Source organism: Phocoena sinus, chromosome 6, assembly GCF_008692025.1.
Source record: "Phocoena sinus isolate mPhoSin1 chromosome 6, mPhoSin1.pri, whole genome shotgun sequence".
Taxonomy (NCBI): domain Eukaryota; kingdom Metazoa; phylum Chordata; class Mammalia; order Artiodactyla; family Phocoenidae; genus Phocoena; species Phocoena sinus.
The window spans coordinates 45,197,205-45,209,845 of NC_045768.1; the positions used below are offsets into that span (position 1 = coordinate 45,197,205).

Here is a 12,641-nt window from a genome sequence, read left to right on the forward strand (position 1 = left end):
TTTCTTAGATATTACATACTGTTTTAAATATCCTTTTCCTAAGATCAATTTAAAATGTTTTATGTTCTTTTAATGCATCTTCCTTCTTGGTATTTTCTTACTTTGTTTTCTTTTTTTGTTGTTGTTCAGTGTGACAAATGGTGGGAAGACAACACTGGCTAAGAATTTGCAGAAACGCCTTCCAAACTGCAGTATCATATCTCAGGATAATTTCTTTAAGGTATCTATAAAACTTCTCAGATAATTTATTTAACCAAAAGAAGTCATAGTAGCAAAGTTAATTGAATTACCTCCAAAAGCATTTGCTGAGTGATTGTGCTTTTGTAGTGAAGGGAGGCTCAATGCAGTAGTGTTAGTTCTCCACTAGATGGCACACTTATGTGAGCTAATCTAATTTTATTTATCCTCACCATCCAAAGCATTTGTTAAAATAAAGGTTTATCAACTCTTCATTCTATGATTGCATTATTTCTGCACTGCACAGGTTTTATGGGTACTTTATTATTTTTCCAGCCAGAGTCTGAGATAGAGACAGATGAAAATGGATTTCTTCAGTATGATGGTAAGTAGATGAGCTTACAAAACATTATGCAATAATGTTTGTTTCCTTTTTCAAACCCAAATAACTTTGCTATCTCTGAAGAGAGTCTCAAAATAAGTTTAAATTATGTTGCTGTACTTTAAGCATGCTTTTGTAAGGGTTTCTGATTTATGTTCAGCTATTTAAATAAATGAAACCTTTTCCCCACTTTTATAATTAAAACTGAAAACATTGGAAAATAAATTTTTCTTTTGAAGGTGGGATAAGGTGGGTCTCTGTTAGTCTACTCCTCTTGCTTGTAGCGAACTTTAGGGCTCTCTATCTTCTGAGCTTACTTTCTCAGTGACCAAGGTACTGAGTCTTTTCACTGCTCAAAAAGAATAGTGAATATTTTTTAGATGGATTCACTTTACCCTCTTGCCCAGTCTAACACTGCTTTGAAGCCAGCGGAGTAAAGTCCATCAGAAAAACATCTATATAGACCTGCAAAGGAATGTCGTACTAGTAAACTATATTTAATGGTCTTATCAACATTTATAATTAACAAGATGATCATTGAGTGCTTATGCAAACTAGCAATAGAGAGAGCTCTCTTAAAGAGCCATAAAATTTGTTCTTTATTTTTAACTTTGATAACCTTGGAGGAAAAATGTTGTGTAATCAGTTCTTATAGAAACATGATAGTTTTAAAAGAGGCAAAATCCTTGACTGGCTATCTATTCTTGTGTCTTGAGCTGCAGCCAGGATAGTTTTTTCTTCTCTCCCCCCTTTTCTAAAGGTTATTAAGGAAGATTATTACAAAGTAAGAGTTAAACAAGGAAAAACGGTTTTCAACAACTGACGAAGAATTATTCCTAATCTAAATAAGTTCTTACAAACTGATAAGAAAAACACTAATATCCCAATTGAAAAATGTCCAATGATGTGAATAATTATTCACAGAAGCAAAAGGTTATATGATTAATAAACATACAATAAAAAGTCAACCTCAAAAGTAGTCAAGGGGGGCTTCCCTGGTGGCACAGTGGTTGAGAGTCCGCCTGCCGATGCAGGGGACGCGGGTTCGTGCCCCGGTCCGGGAAGATCCCACGTGCCGCGGAGCGGCTGGGCCCGTGAGCCATGGCCGCTGAGCCTGCGCGTCCGGAGCCTGTGCTCCACGGCGGGAGAGGCCACAACGGTGAGAGGCCCGCGGTTATGATTAGGACTTGGCACTTTCACTGCCAGCGCCTGGGTTCGATCCCTGGTTGGGGAACTAAGATCCCGCATACTGCACAGTGTGGCCAATTTTTTTTTTTAATTTGAAAAAGAAAAAAGAAAAGTAGTCAAAGAATTATAACTTATTTTTTCCTCGCTTACCTAACAAACAGATTTTTAAAAGATTAATAATTAGTAATGGCATAGGCCAAATAAAACAAAAACTTATAGATGGGAATATAAATTGGTACAACCTTTTCTGGAAAGGAGGTTGAGCACATGTCCCAAAGATGGTAAAATATTCATGCCATGTGTTCAGGTGTCCCACTTCCAGGAATCTATCTTAAGGAGAAATCTGAACTTTTAGGTAAATGTACAAATTTAAGGTAAGTCAAGGTAATGTTGAAATCTTTGTGATAACTACCAAAACAATAGTTTTAAAGTATATAGCTATCAATACTTCCCTGGTGGCACAGTGGTTAAGACCGTGCACTCCCAACACAGGGGGCCCGGGTTCGTTCCCTGCTCAGGGAAATAGATCCCACATGCATGCCTCAACTAAGAGTTTGCACGCCACAACTAAGGAGCTCACCTGCCGCAACTAAGGAGCACACCTGCCGCAAATAAATGAAATAAATATTTTTAAAAATAATAACAATAGTAATAAAGTATATAGCTATCACATTTATAAGTAGGTAGAATCATTAAAATATAACTGATAAATGCAAAAGAGGTTAAAAAACAGAACTAAAATATCAAAGGATGGTGGAAAAATAGAAGATGATAGTAAAATGATAGCTTAAATCAAACATATCAGTAGCTATATTAAGTTAAATTAACTAAAATGAAATACTCAAAAGTTGTCAGACTGGATTTTTTTAAAAAGCCAACTATAAGCTCCTTATAAGAGAGATATGTAAACATTAGGATATAGAAAAGTAAATAGTAAAAGGCTAGAAAAAGATATACCATGCAAATACCTACTGAAAGAAAATTAGTATAACTGTACTAATATCAAAGTAAAATTTAAGGCAAAGAGTATTACTAGAGATAAAGAGAGCTCAATGAATCAATTCAACTGGCATATAAAAAAATCTAAAATTTGTATGCACTTAATAATAATGACCTCAAAATACATTAAGCAAAAACTGACAAAACTAAGAGGACAAATAGACAAATCTATAAGTATTATGGGAAACTTTAATACAATTTTCTCAGTAACTTACGGAACAAACTGACAAAAATTATGAGTCTAACAGATTTGAACAACACAACAAACTTGACCGAACTAACACATATAGAACATGTACCCAACAACAGCAGAGCACACATTTTTTTCCTCAAGAACGCGTGGAACATTAACCAAAATGGAAGGCATACACAAGGACATGGAACAAGTCCTAATACATTTCAAGGTATTGAAGTAATATAGAGATATCTTCTAATCACAGAGAACTGAATTAGAAATCAATAGCAAAAGAGTAAATAGTAAATTCCCAAGTGTTTGAAAATTAATCGGTACCTTTTGTCTGATTCTTAAAAACTTTTTCTTATGCAAAATTTTAAACATATACAAAGAAAGGCAGAAAAGTATAATGAACTCTCATGAATTCACCATCCTGCTTTTAAAATGATAAACTCTTGGCCAATTATATTTCATCCATACCCTCACCCTCCTGCTCCTTCTATATTATTTTGAAGCAAATTCCAGACATCATCACATTTGATCTGAAGCAAAACACTTCTGTATATCCCAGGGGTCACAGAATAAATCACAATGAAAATTAGAAAATATTTTTAACTGAATGATAGTGGAAATACATTAAAACTGATGGTACTTCTGGCTCCAGCCAAGATGGCTTGGCCCCATTCCTTGCTATTCCTCCCTCTTATAACTAAAAACCACGGATGGAATACAACAAAAAGGAAAAACTCTGAAAGATGAAGAGAGAATACTGACTGGGGGCTTTGGATCTTGAGGAATGACATAGCTGTGAGTTTCCTATTTGATTTTTGTTTTTTGTCTGTCTCTCATATATCTGGAAGGGGGTGACTGGTGATGGAGAAGTGTACAACATGGAACCATCAATAGGTACAACCCCAAATTCCCAAGAAACCTGTTCCGTATAGTCAAAGGACTAGAAAAAGGGTGGCCTAACAGAATAGAAAATTAATTTGTTAATACCCACCTTACTGTAGGCAAACAAAAGGAAAAACCAACTTCCCCTCATGGTGTTAGCAGGGCCTAGTGGAGGGCTAGACTTTTGGACCCATCAGCACCAGCAAGGTATGGTGAGTTGGCTTTCCGCATCGTCATAGGGATCATATCAGTGGTGCCAAACGGAGCTGAACTTCCACACCTACCTGGCAGCAAAGAGACCGAATAAGGCAGTGTGAGGTGGTGCTAGTTGGCACTCCACTTTCCTTAACCAGGCAGTGTCAACTACTGTCAGCAGGACCCACTTAAGAGCTGAACTTCTATCCTCACTGAGCTGTAATGAAGCCACACCCGCATGCTTTCCTCTTTTCCCCCCACAGTCACCCCCCACCTCAGTACTGGTGAGGCCCAGCAGGCAGCTGAACATCCACCCCACCTGGACTTGCACACTACACCTAAACAGGGACACTGCCTGCGAAAAAAAAGATTAAATAGGATCCAGAGCCTCATAGCATGATACCCAAAATTTCCAGAATGAGACTAAAAATCATTTGTCATATTAAGAACCAGGCAACTTTCAACTTGAATGAGAAAAGAGAATTAGACACTAACACTGTGATGACACAGATGCTGGAATTCTGACAAGGGCTTTAAAGCAGTATTCATAAAAAGGCTTCAGTGAGCATTTGTGACCATTCTTTTTTTTTTTTTTTTTCTGGTACACGGGCCTCTCACTGTTGTGGCCTCTCCCATTGCGGAGCACAGGCTCCGGATGCACAGGCTCAGCGGCCATGGCTCACAGGCCCAGCCGCTCCGCGGCATGTGGGATCTTCCCGGACCAGGTCACGAACCCGTGTCCCATGCATCAGCAGGTGGACTCTCAACCACTGCACCACCAGGGAAGCCCTGTGACCATTCTTGAATCAAGTGAAAAATTAGAAAGCCTCAACAAAGAAAGAGAAGATGTGAAAAAGAACCAAATAGAAATTTTAGAACTGAAAACTGATACAATAATTGAAATTTTAAAACTCACTGGATGGGTGTAACAGCAGTATAAATATGACAGAGGAAAGAATCAGTGAACTTCAAGACAGAACAATAGAAATTATTCAATCTGAACAGGCAAGAGAAAGTAGACTGAAAAGAAATGAACAGAGGGACTTCCCTGGTGGTGCATTGGTTAAGAATCCACCTGCCAGTGCAGGTTACAAGGGTTTAATCCCTGGTTCGGGAAGGTCCCACATGCCGTGGAGCAGCTAAGTCCGTGCACCACAACTACTGAGCCTGCTCTCTAGAGCCTGCGAGCCACAACTGTTGAGCCCACACGTCACGACTACTGAAGCCCACATGCCCTAGAACCCTCACACTGCAACTAGTGAGCCCATGTGCCACAACTACTGAAGCTCACGTGCTCTAGGGCCTGCATGCTGCAACTACTGAGCCTGCATGCTGCAACTACTGAAGCCCATGCACCTAGAGCCTGTGCTCTGCAACAAGAGAAGCTACCACAATAAGAATCCTGTGTACCACAATGAATAGTAGCCCTCACTTGTCACAACCAGAGAAAGCCTGTGTGCAGCAATGAAGACACAAAGCAGGCAAAAAAAAAAAAAAAATGAGCAGAAATGTGGGACAATAATGAAAGATCTAACATTTATATCATTGGAAGCTCAGAAGGAGAGGAGGAGTGGTGCTGAAAAAGTATTCAAATAAGTAATGATGTAAAACATCTCAAATTTGGCATAAGACATAAACCTACAGATTGAAGAATCTGAGTGATCCTCAAAAAAATTAAATAAGACTGATCAATAAAAAAAATAGAGAAGGCACAAATTACATATATCAAAACCAAAAAGGTTAATATCACTACAAATCCTACAAACATTAAAAAGATGAGGATATTATGAAGAATTTTATGCAAATAAATTTGAAAACTTAAATGAAATTGACAGTCTTACCAAATGCAAATTAACCAAAACAAACACCAGAAAAAAAGAGAAAATCTTAATAGCTCTATATCTTTTAAATGAATTAATTCATAACTTTAAAACCTTCCACTAAAAAACCTTTAAGAACAGATGGCTCAGTTCAGTCATTCTGGAGTGGGGCTGAGAATTTGCATTTCTAATAAGTTCTCAGATGATGCTGATGCTGCTAGTGTAGATAACATGCTTTGGGAATCACTGTTATAGGGTACTTTTCTAGCATTAACAACTGTAAACTCTAAAAGTATGCACATTTTAGAATTTGAATGTGACATACTTGTATCCTTTGTAAATTCTTTTAATGATTTTCCTCCTCTTATTTATCTGTAAGAGCTCTTTATATATTAAAGATATCCATTCTTTGCCAAATACATTGCAGGTATTTTCACCAGTGTGTCATATCTTTCAAACTAATTTATAAATATTTTGTTATCCAAAAATGTTAAACTTTTATATAGTCAAGGGGGAATAGAAGTTATAAATAAAGCAATGAGTCTATAATTGTCAAAGCTGGTAATGGGGACATGGGAGCTCATTGTACTCTATGCTCTACTTTTGTATATGTTTAAAATTTTCCAGGAGTTTCCTGGTGGTGCAGTGGTTAAGAATCTGCCTGCCAATGCAGGGGACGCAGGTTTGAGCCCTGGTCCGGGAAGATCCCACATGCCGTGGAGCAACTAAGCCTGTGCGCCACAACTACTGAGCCTGCGCTCTAGAGCCCAAGAGCCACAACTACTGAAGCCTGCACGCGTAGAGCCCGTGCTCCGCAACAACGGAAGCCACTGCGATGAGACGCCCACGCACCACAACAGAGTAGTCCCTGCTCGCAGCAGCTAGTGAAAGCCCACGTGCAGCAACAAAGACCCAATGCAGCCAAAAATAAATAAATAGATAAATAAAATTTTCCAGGATGAAAATATATCAAGCATACCACTTTATCAATATTAGAGTTTATATTTTTTGTCTAAAACATTTGTTAATTTGGTGATTTTTTAGTCTTAGCTGCGGCGCACAGGCTCTTAGTTGCGGTGCACAGGCTCTGCATTGTGGTGCGTGGGCTCTCTAGTTGTGGCATGTGGGCTCCTCTCTAGTTAGAGCACGTGGACTCAGTAGTTGCGGCACGTGAGCTCTCTGGTTGTGGTGTGCAGGCTCTAGAGCGTTCAGACTCAGTTGCCCCGCAGCATGTGGGAGCTTAGTTCCCAGACCAGGGATCGAACCCGTGTCCCCTGCATTGGAAGGCAGATTCTTAACCACTGGACCACCAGGAAAGTCCCTAATTAGGTGTTTTGAAGGGTAAATAAAATAGTGTTATTTTATATATTTATAGACCACTGGCTGTACTCATCATAAAAAGCCACAGCGTAAAACTTTTGTTGTATTGATTTCATATTTTTGTGTTTGTTTGAAGTGCTTGAAGCACTTAACATGGAGGAAATGATGTCCGCCATTTCCCGCTGGATGGAAAGCGCAGCACACCCTCTGGCATCAAGAGACAGGGGAAACACTGAGGAAATTCCCATCTTAATTATCGAAGGTTTCCTTCTCTATAATTATAAGTAAGCATTCCCCACTCTAATATTGACTCTGAATGAATGGGAAAAAAAAAACTTTGTGCACTAAATATGCTGTTAATTTAGGCCCCTTGACACTATATGGAATAGAAGCTATTTTCTGACCATTCCGTATGAAGAATGTAAGAGGAGGAGGAGGTAAGTTTTGAAATTGCCTTTGTGGATTGTAATTCAAAAGACAAACTTTAGGAAAAACAAGGAAACAGCATTATTGAGCAATGTGTATATGTCATTTTTCAAGCAAGAGAAGCCTCAATTCTTCATACAAAGAGCAAGACCTTTTTCCATAAATGGTCACCCACATGGAGTAATGCAAATTACTTTTCTAAGAAAAGGCTCTTGTACAAGCTCTTTGGCTTATCTTTCCTAAATCCTCATATGAAGCAATCCCATGTTGATTATGGTTTTAAATTAGGGGGCCTGTATTCTGCTACAGCCACAGAGAACACCGATTAGTTTAAAGCTTACTACAACATATCAGTATCTCTATCATTATTTACATTAACATTTGTCTCTCAATTCTTTTATAAATCACTAGAGGGGGGGAAATAATTATGAATGGTAGTGAATTAGAGTTCATTTTTTAGATCAGGGGACTAAATCCATTGGGTGTTGTCTTTGTAACTGGCATTGAGTCTAAAAAGTGTAGTCGTAATCCTGTTTAGACTCAGTCTCTGAGTGATTTCCCCGTTGTCCTGACCATTATTTTACTTTATCAATTGTGTTTATGTCAACGTAAAGTTTCCTACGTATTTTGATAGTACAAGGATCTACGAGCCTCCAGACACCCCAGGGTACTTTGAGGGCCACGTGTGGCCCATGTATCTAAAGCACAGAAAAGAAATGGAGAACATCTCATGGGAAATCGGTAAGTGCCTTTTTTTCCCCTTTTCCACACTGGCTCTCCTGCCTTCTGTTTCTCTATGGCTCTTGTGAAAGTTTGCCAACTTCTAGATGGTCATTCATTCAGCAAATATTGATTGAATGCCTTCCATGTACAAGGCACTACCCTGGTGATATCAAGGGAAATAGGGCAGACTCAGTCTCTACTCTTATGAACCAGCATTCTATCAGGAAAATGGATGTTAAATGGATGACGCACAAGATTATCCTTTTTAGCTGTGCTGAGTACTGTGACACTGAGCTTCAGGGGGACCGCCCAAGTCTCAGCAATCCGGGAAGGCTTCCTTGAGGAAGCCATATTTAAACGAGATGATAGATATAACTGGACAAAGGGAGGTAACTTGGGGAGATAGAAGGTCACCCCAGATGGTGGGTATGGTGCATGAAAAGACCAAGGGGCACCAGAAGGAAGGTTGTGGTAGAGAAAGCCAAGGCAAGAGGTGATGTTGCTGGTACAGGAAGGGTCCAAACCCTGCAAGACCGTAGACCAGTTAAGGACTTAGGTCATTATCCTAAGGAAAGTGGGAAGCCCTCTACAGAGAGGCTTTATACAAGGATATGGTAGATATAAAATTTTTGTTTTAGTAAGATCCCTCTGGCTATGTGAAGGGTAGATGTAGAGGGTGCAATATTGGACATATGTATTCAGAAGAACTGCGTGATAGGATAGACATGGAGGGTGCGGGCAATTGAGGTAGCAAGGACAACAGCTCAGGAATTGGCAGGCATTATTTCAGAAAATAGGAAAAAGTGAAGGAGTCGCAGATTTGCAAGGAGGAATGCGAGTCTGTTTTGCACATAATGAAGTTGAGATGCCTGAGGGACTTAAAGCAGTGATTTAGAAATAAATATCTGGATCTATGGGCCTGGGCCAAGAACGGATCCTTGGGATATAGAGTACCACATGGAGAAGATGCAGGAGGCTGGAGAGAGGAGGGTTTTGGATGGGGTAGAGCAATCAAAACTGACGTATCTTTTCAGAATAAAGGGAGTTGCGCATATTGTGAGAAGCCTCGTGGCCTCTTTGGTAGCTACAGAAAGCACACAGGGCCTCCCCATGATCTGGCGGCTATTATGATCCCTTCTTCAGTCCAGTTCAACCCCTCTTCCCCATCCACAGAGCCTCTCGTGACATTCTGGCCACACCACTCCCAACATGGACCATTGGTTGCAGGGATGTCTTCTTACTACCCCTCTCTCTCTCCATCTAAAATGCAAATCCAACCATGCTCCTACCTTGCTTAAATACCTTCAAAGAGTCTCCAGCCCTTCAGTATAAAATCCAAACAGCCAGACCTCAAGGCCACTAAAGACTAAGGCACAGCTCTAAAATCTCATCTCTATACTGTTCCTGCCTCCCCATATTCTAGCCTTTCCAAACTGAGCATCTTTTCCTTAACAGGCAAAGTTCCTCCTACCTCCCTAACCTCTGCAGTTTTCTGACTAGAAGGCCCTTTCTTTCCTTTAACCTACATAACTTCTGCTTTTTATCCCAAACTGACTATGCCAGTTTTGTTAAAAATATATATTTCATGGGCCTGGAGAATTCAGATTCAGTACACATGTGAACTCAGCCCCCCTGCATGGTTTAAGAAGCCTCACAGGTGATCCTGATGTATAAGTAAGCTCAAGAACTACTCCCTTAAGTGGTTTCTTTTTCTTTCTTTCTTTCTTTCTTTTATTTTTATTATTTTTTTTTTTTTTTGCCATGCTGTGCAGCTTGTGGGAGCTTAGTTCCCGGACCGGGATTGAACCTGGAGTCCTAACCAGTGGACTGCCAGGGAATGCCATAAATGATTGTTTTGAGAAGGGACCTCTTCAGTGCTCCTAAAGTGCCATATGCACAGTGCCACTTAACTCTGTTTCTTCCTTTTTTAATTTTCACATCAGCTAGTTTGAATTTTCTCTGCAATAAATCAAAATTTCTTACCTGTTGTACCTGGCTGTGATATACTTCTCTCTTTATGGCTATTAATTTTCTTTTTAAGTTATGTTCCTGGGTTCTTTGGTTAAACCTATTGGTGTTCTCAAGAGATGCCAAGTGCCAGAGTAAGCATCCTGTATTAATAAGCCTGTTAGCATTTAAACTGCTCTCTTTTCCCCCTTCTCAGTTTACCTAGATGGAACAAAATCTGAAGAGGACCTCTTTTCACAAGTGTATGAAGACCTAATACAAGAACTAGCAAAGCAAAAGTGTAAGTATTGTCCAATCAAAGTGGATTGTGAAGGAGCAGCCAGGAGAAATAGTTCATTACATACCCAAGAATGGTATACCAGACAGCTAATGTAGGCGTGATTGTATCTATTCATGCATTGCTTTGAAGATAGTACAGAATCAGACACTCTGAATGGGTCTAGGGACTTGATTACTTTGTGAGTTTTTTTTTTAAGGGTGAAAATATTCACCCTTTGTTATATCTCTTAATGATATTTATGTTATTTAGTTTAAAATTTTTAGTAGATGGCTGTTATTTCAATGGGACTGAAATTATCCTTTGAGTCTAGTGAAGTTAAAATGCTGGTGATCTTCTTTTAATATGTATAAAGTTCCCTTTCTCATTTATTCCTCCTGAAGACTTTTCGTAAATTCTATTTCCCAAAATAAACAAAAAAATTTTTTAATTACTTACTGAGTGTTTCCTCAAGGTTTTCATATCAGACAATACATTTTGCAAGTGACAGAAATCCTCCTAAATCTGGCTTAAGCAGAAATAAAGTACAGGAGTGGCAATGGCTTCAGGCTCAGCTGTATTAAGGAGCTCAAATGGGGTCCTCATGGTTTTGCCTCAATTTCATTTTCTGTTTGGGTATATTTTGAAGTCAGTCTGTCTCCACTGACAGATATGATGTCTTTTGGCAACACCATCCTCCTAGGTCCAACAGCCCCAGTAAAAAGACAGTTTATTCTTTTTCAAGATTGTCTATGAGTTGATAAATGTTGAAGCTGGGTGTTGAGTACAGGGGGTCTATATATTATTCTCACTAGTTTTGCATATGTTGAAAATTCTTTATTTTGAACATTTTTTTTTTTTTTTTTTTTAAACATCTTTATTGGGGTATAATTGCTTTACAATGGTGTGTTAGTTTCTGATTTACAACAAAGTGAATCAGCTATACATATACATATGTTCCCATATGTCTTCCCTCTTGCGTCTCCCTCCCTCCCACTCTCCCCATCCCACCCTTCCAGGCTGTCACAAAGCACCGAGCTAATATCCCTGTGCCTTGTGGCTGCTTCCCCCCAGCTATCTACCTTACTACGTTTGTTAGTGTGTATATGTCCATGACTCTCTCTCGCCCTGTCAAAACTCACCCTTCCCCCTCCCCATATCCTTAAGTCCGTTCTCCAGTAGGTCTGCGTCTTTATTCCTATCTTACCCCTAGGTTCTTCATGACATTTTTTTCCCTTAAATTCCATATATATGTGTTAGCATACGGTATTTGTCTTTTCTTTCTGACTTACTTCACTCTGTATGACAGATTCTAGGTCTATCCATCTCATTACAAATAGCTCAATTTCATTTCTTTTTAAGGCTGAGTAATATTCCATTGTGTATATGTGCCACATCTTCTTTATCCATTCCTCCGATGATGGGCGCTTAGGTTGTTTCCATGTCCTGGCTATTGTAAATAGAGCTGCAATGAACATTTTGGTACATGACTCTCTTTGAATTTTGGTTTTCTCAGGGTATATGCCAAGTAGTGGGATTGCTGGGTCATATGGTAATTCTATTTGTAGTTTTAAAGGTACCTCCATACTGTTCTCCACAGTGGCTGAACCAATTCACATTCCCACCAGCAGTGCAAGAGTGTCCCCTTTTCTCCACACCCTCTCCAGCATTATTGTTTCTTGATTTTTTGATGATGGCCATTCTGACTGGTGTGAGATGATATCTCATTGTAGTTTTGATTTGCATTCTCTAATGATTAATGATGTTGAGCATTCTTTCATGTGTTTGTTGGCATTCTGTATATCTTCTTTGGAGAAATGTCTATTTAGGTCTTCTGCCCATTTTTGGATGGGGGTTGTTTGTATTTTGTTATTGAGCTGCATGAGCTGCTTGTAAATTTTGGAGATTAATCCTTTGTCAGTTGCTTCATTTGCAAATGTTTTCTCCCATTCTGAGGGTTGTCTTTTGGTCTTGGTTATGGTTTCCTTTGCTGTGCAAAAGCTTTGAAGTTTCATTAGGTCCCATTTGTTTATTTTTTGTTTTTTATTTCCATTACTCTAGGAGGTGGGTCAGAAAGGATCTTGCTGTGATTTATGTCATAGAGTGTTCTGCCTATGT

At 39.2% G+C, this 12,641-nt stretch overlaps 1 protein-coding gene across 3 annotated transcripts in view; it reads left to right on the plus strand.

The window, feature by feature from the left end:
• NMRK1 (nicotinamide riboside kinase 1) overlaps nucleotides 1-12,641 on the plus strand; it is a 44,014-nt gene that overhangs the window by 16,795 nt on the left and 14,578 nt on the right. For all 3 annotated transcript variants that reach the window (XR_004350508.1, XM_032636187.1, XM_032636186.1), the window contains 6 exons: nucleotides 130-220; nucleotides 514-562; nucleotides 7,287-7,434; nucleotides 7,516-7,587; nucleotides 8,211-8,317; nucleotides 10,464-10,547. Coding sequence is in view for 2 of the 3 variants with exons in the window: in XM_032636187.1 (XP_032492078.1) it covers nucleotides 130-220; nucleotides 514-562; nucleotides 7,287-7,434; nucleotides 7,516-7,587; nucleotides 8,211-8,317; nucleotides 10,464-10,547 (551 nt within the window). In the remaining variant the exon portion in view is untranslated. The remainder of the gene's footprint in view (nucleotides 1-129; nucleotides 221-513; nucleotides 563-7,286; nucleotides 7,435-7,515; nucleotides 7,588-8,210; nucleotides 8,318-10,463; nucleotides 10,548-12,641) is intronic.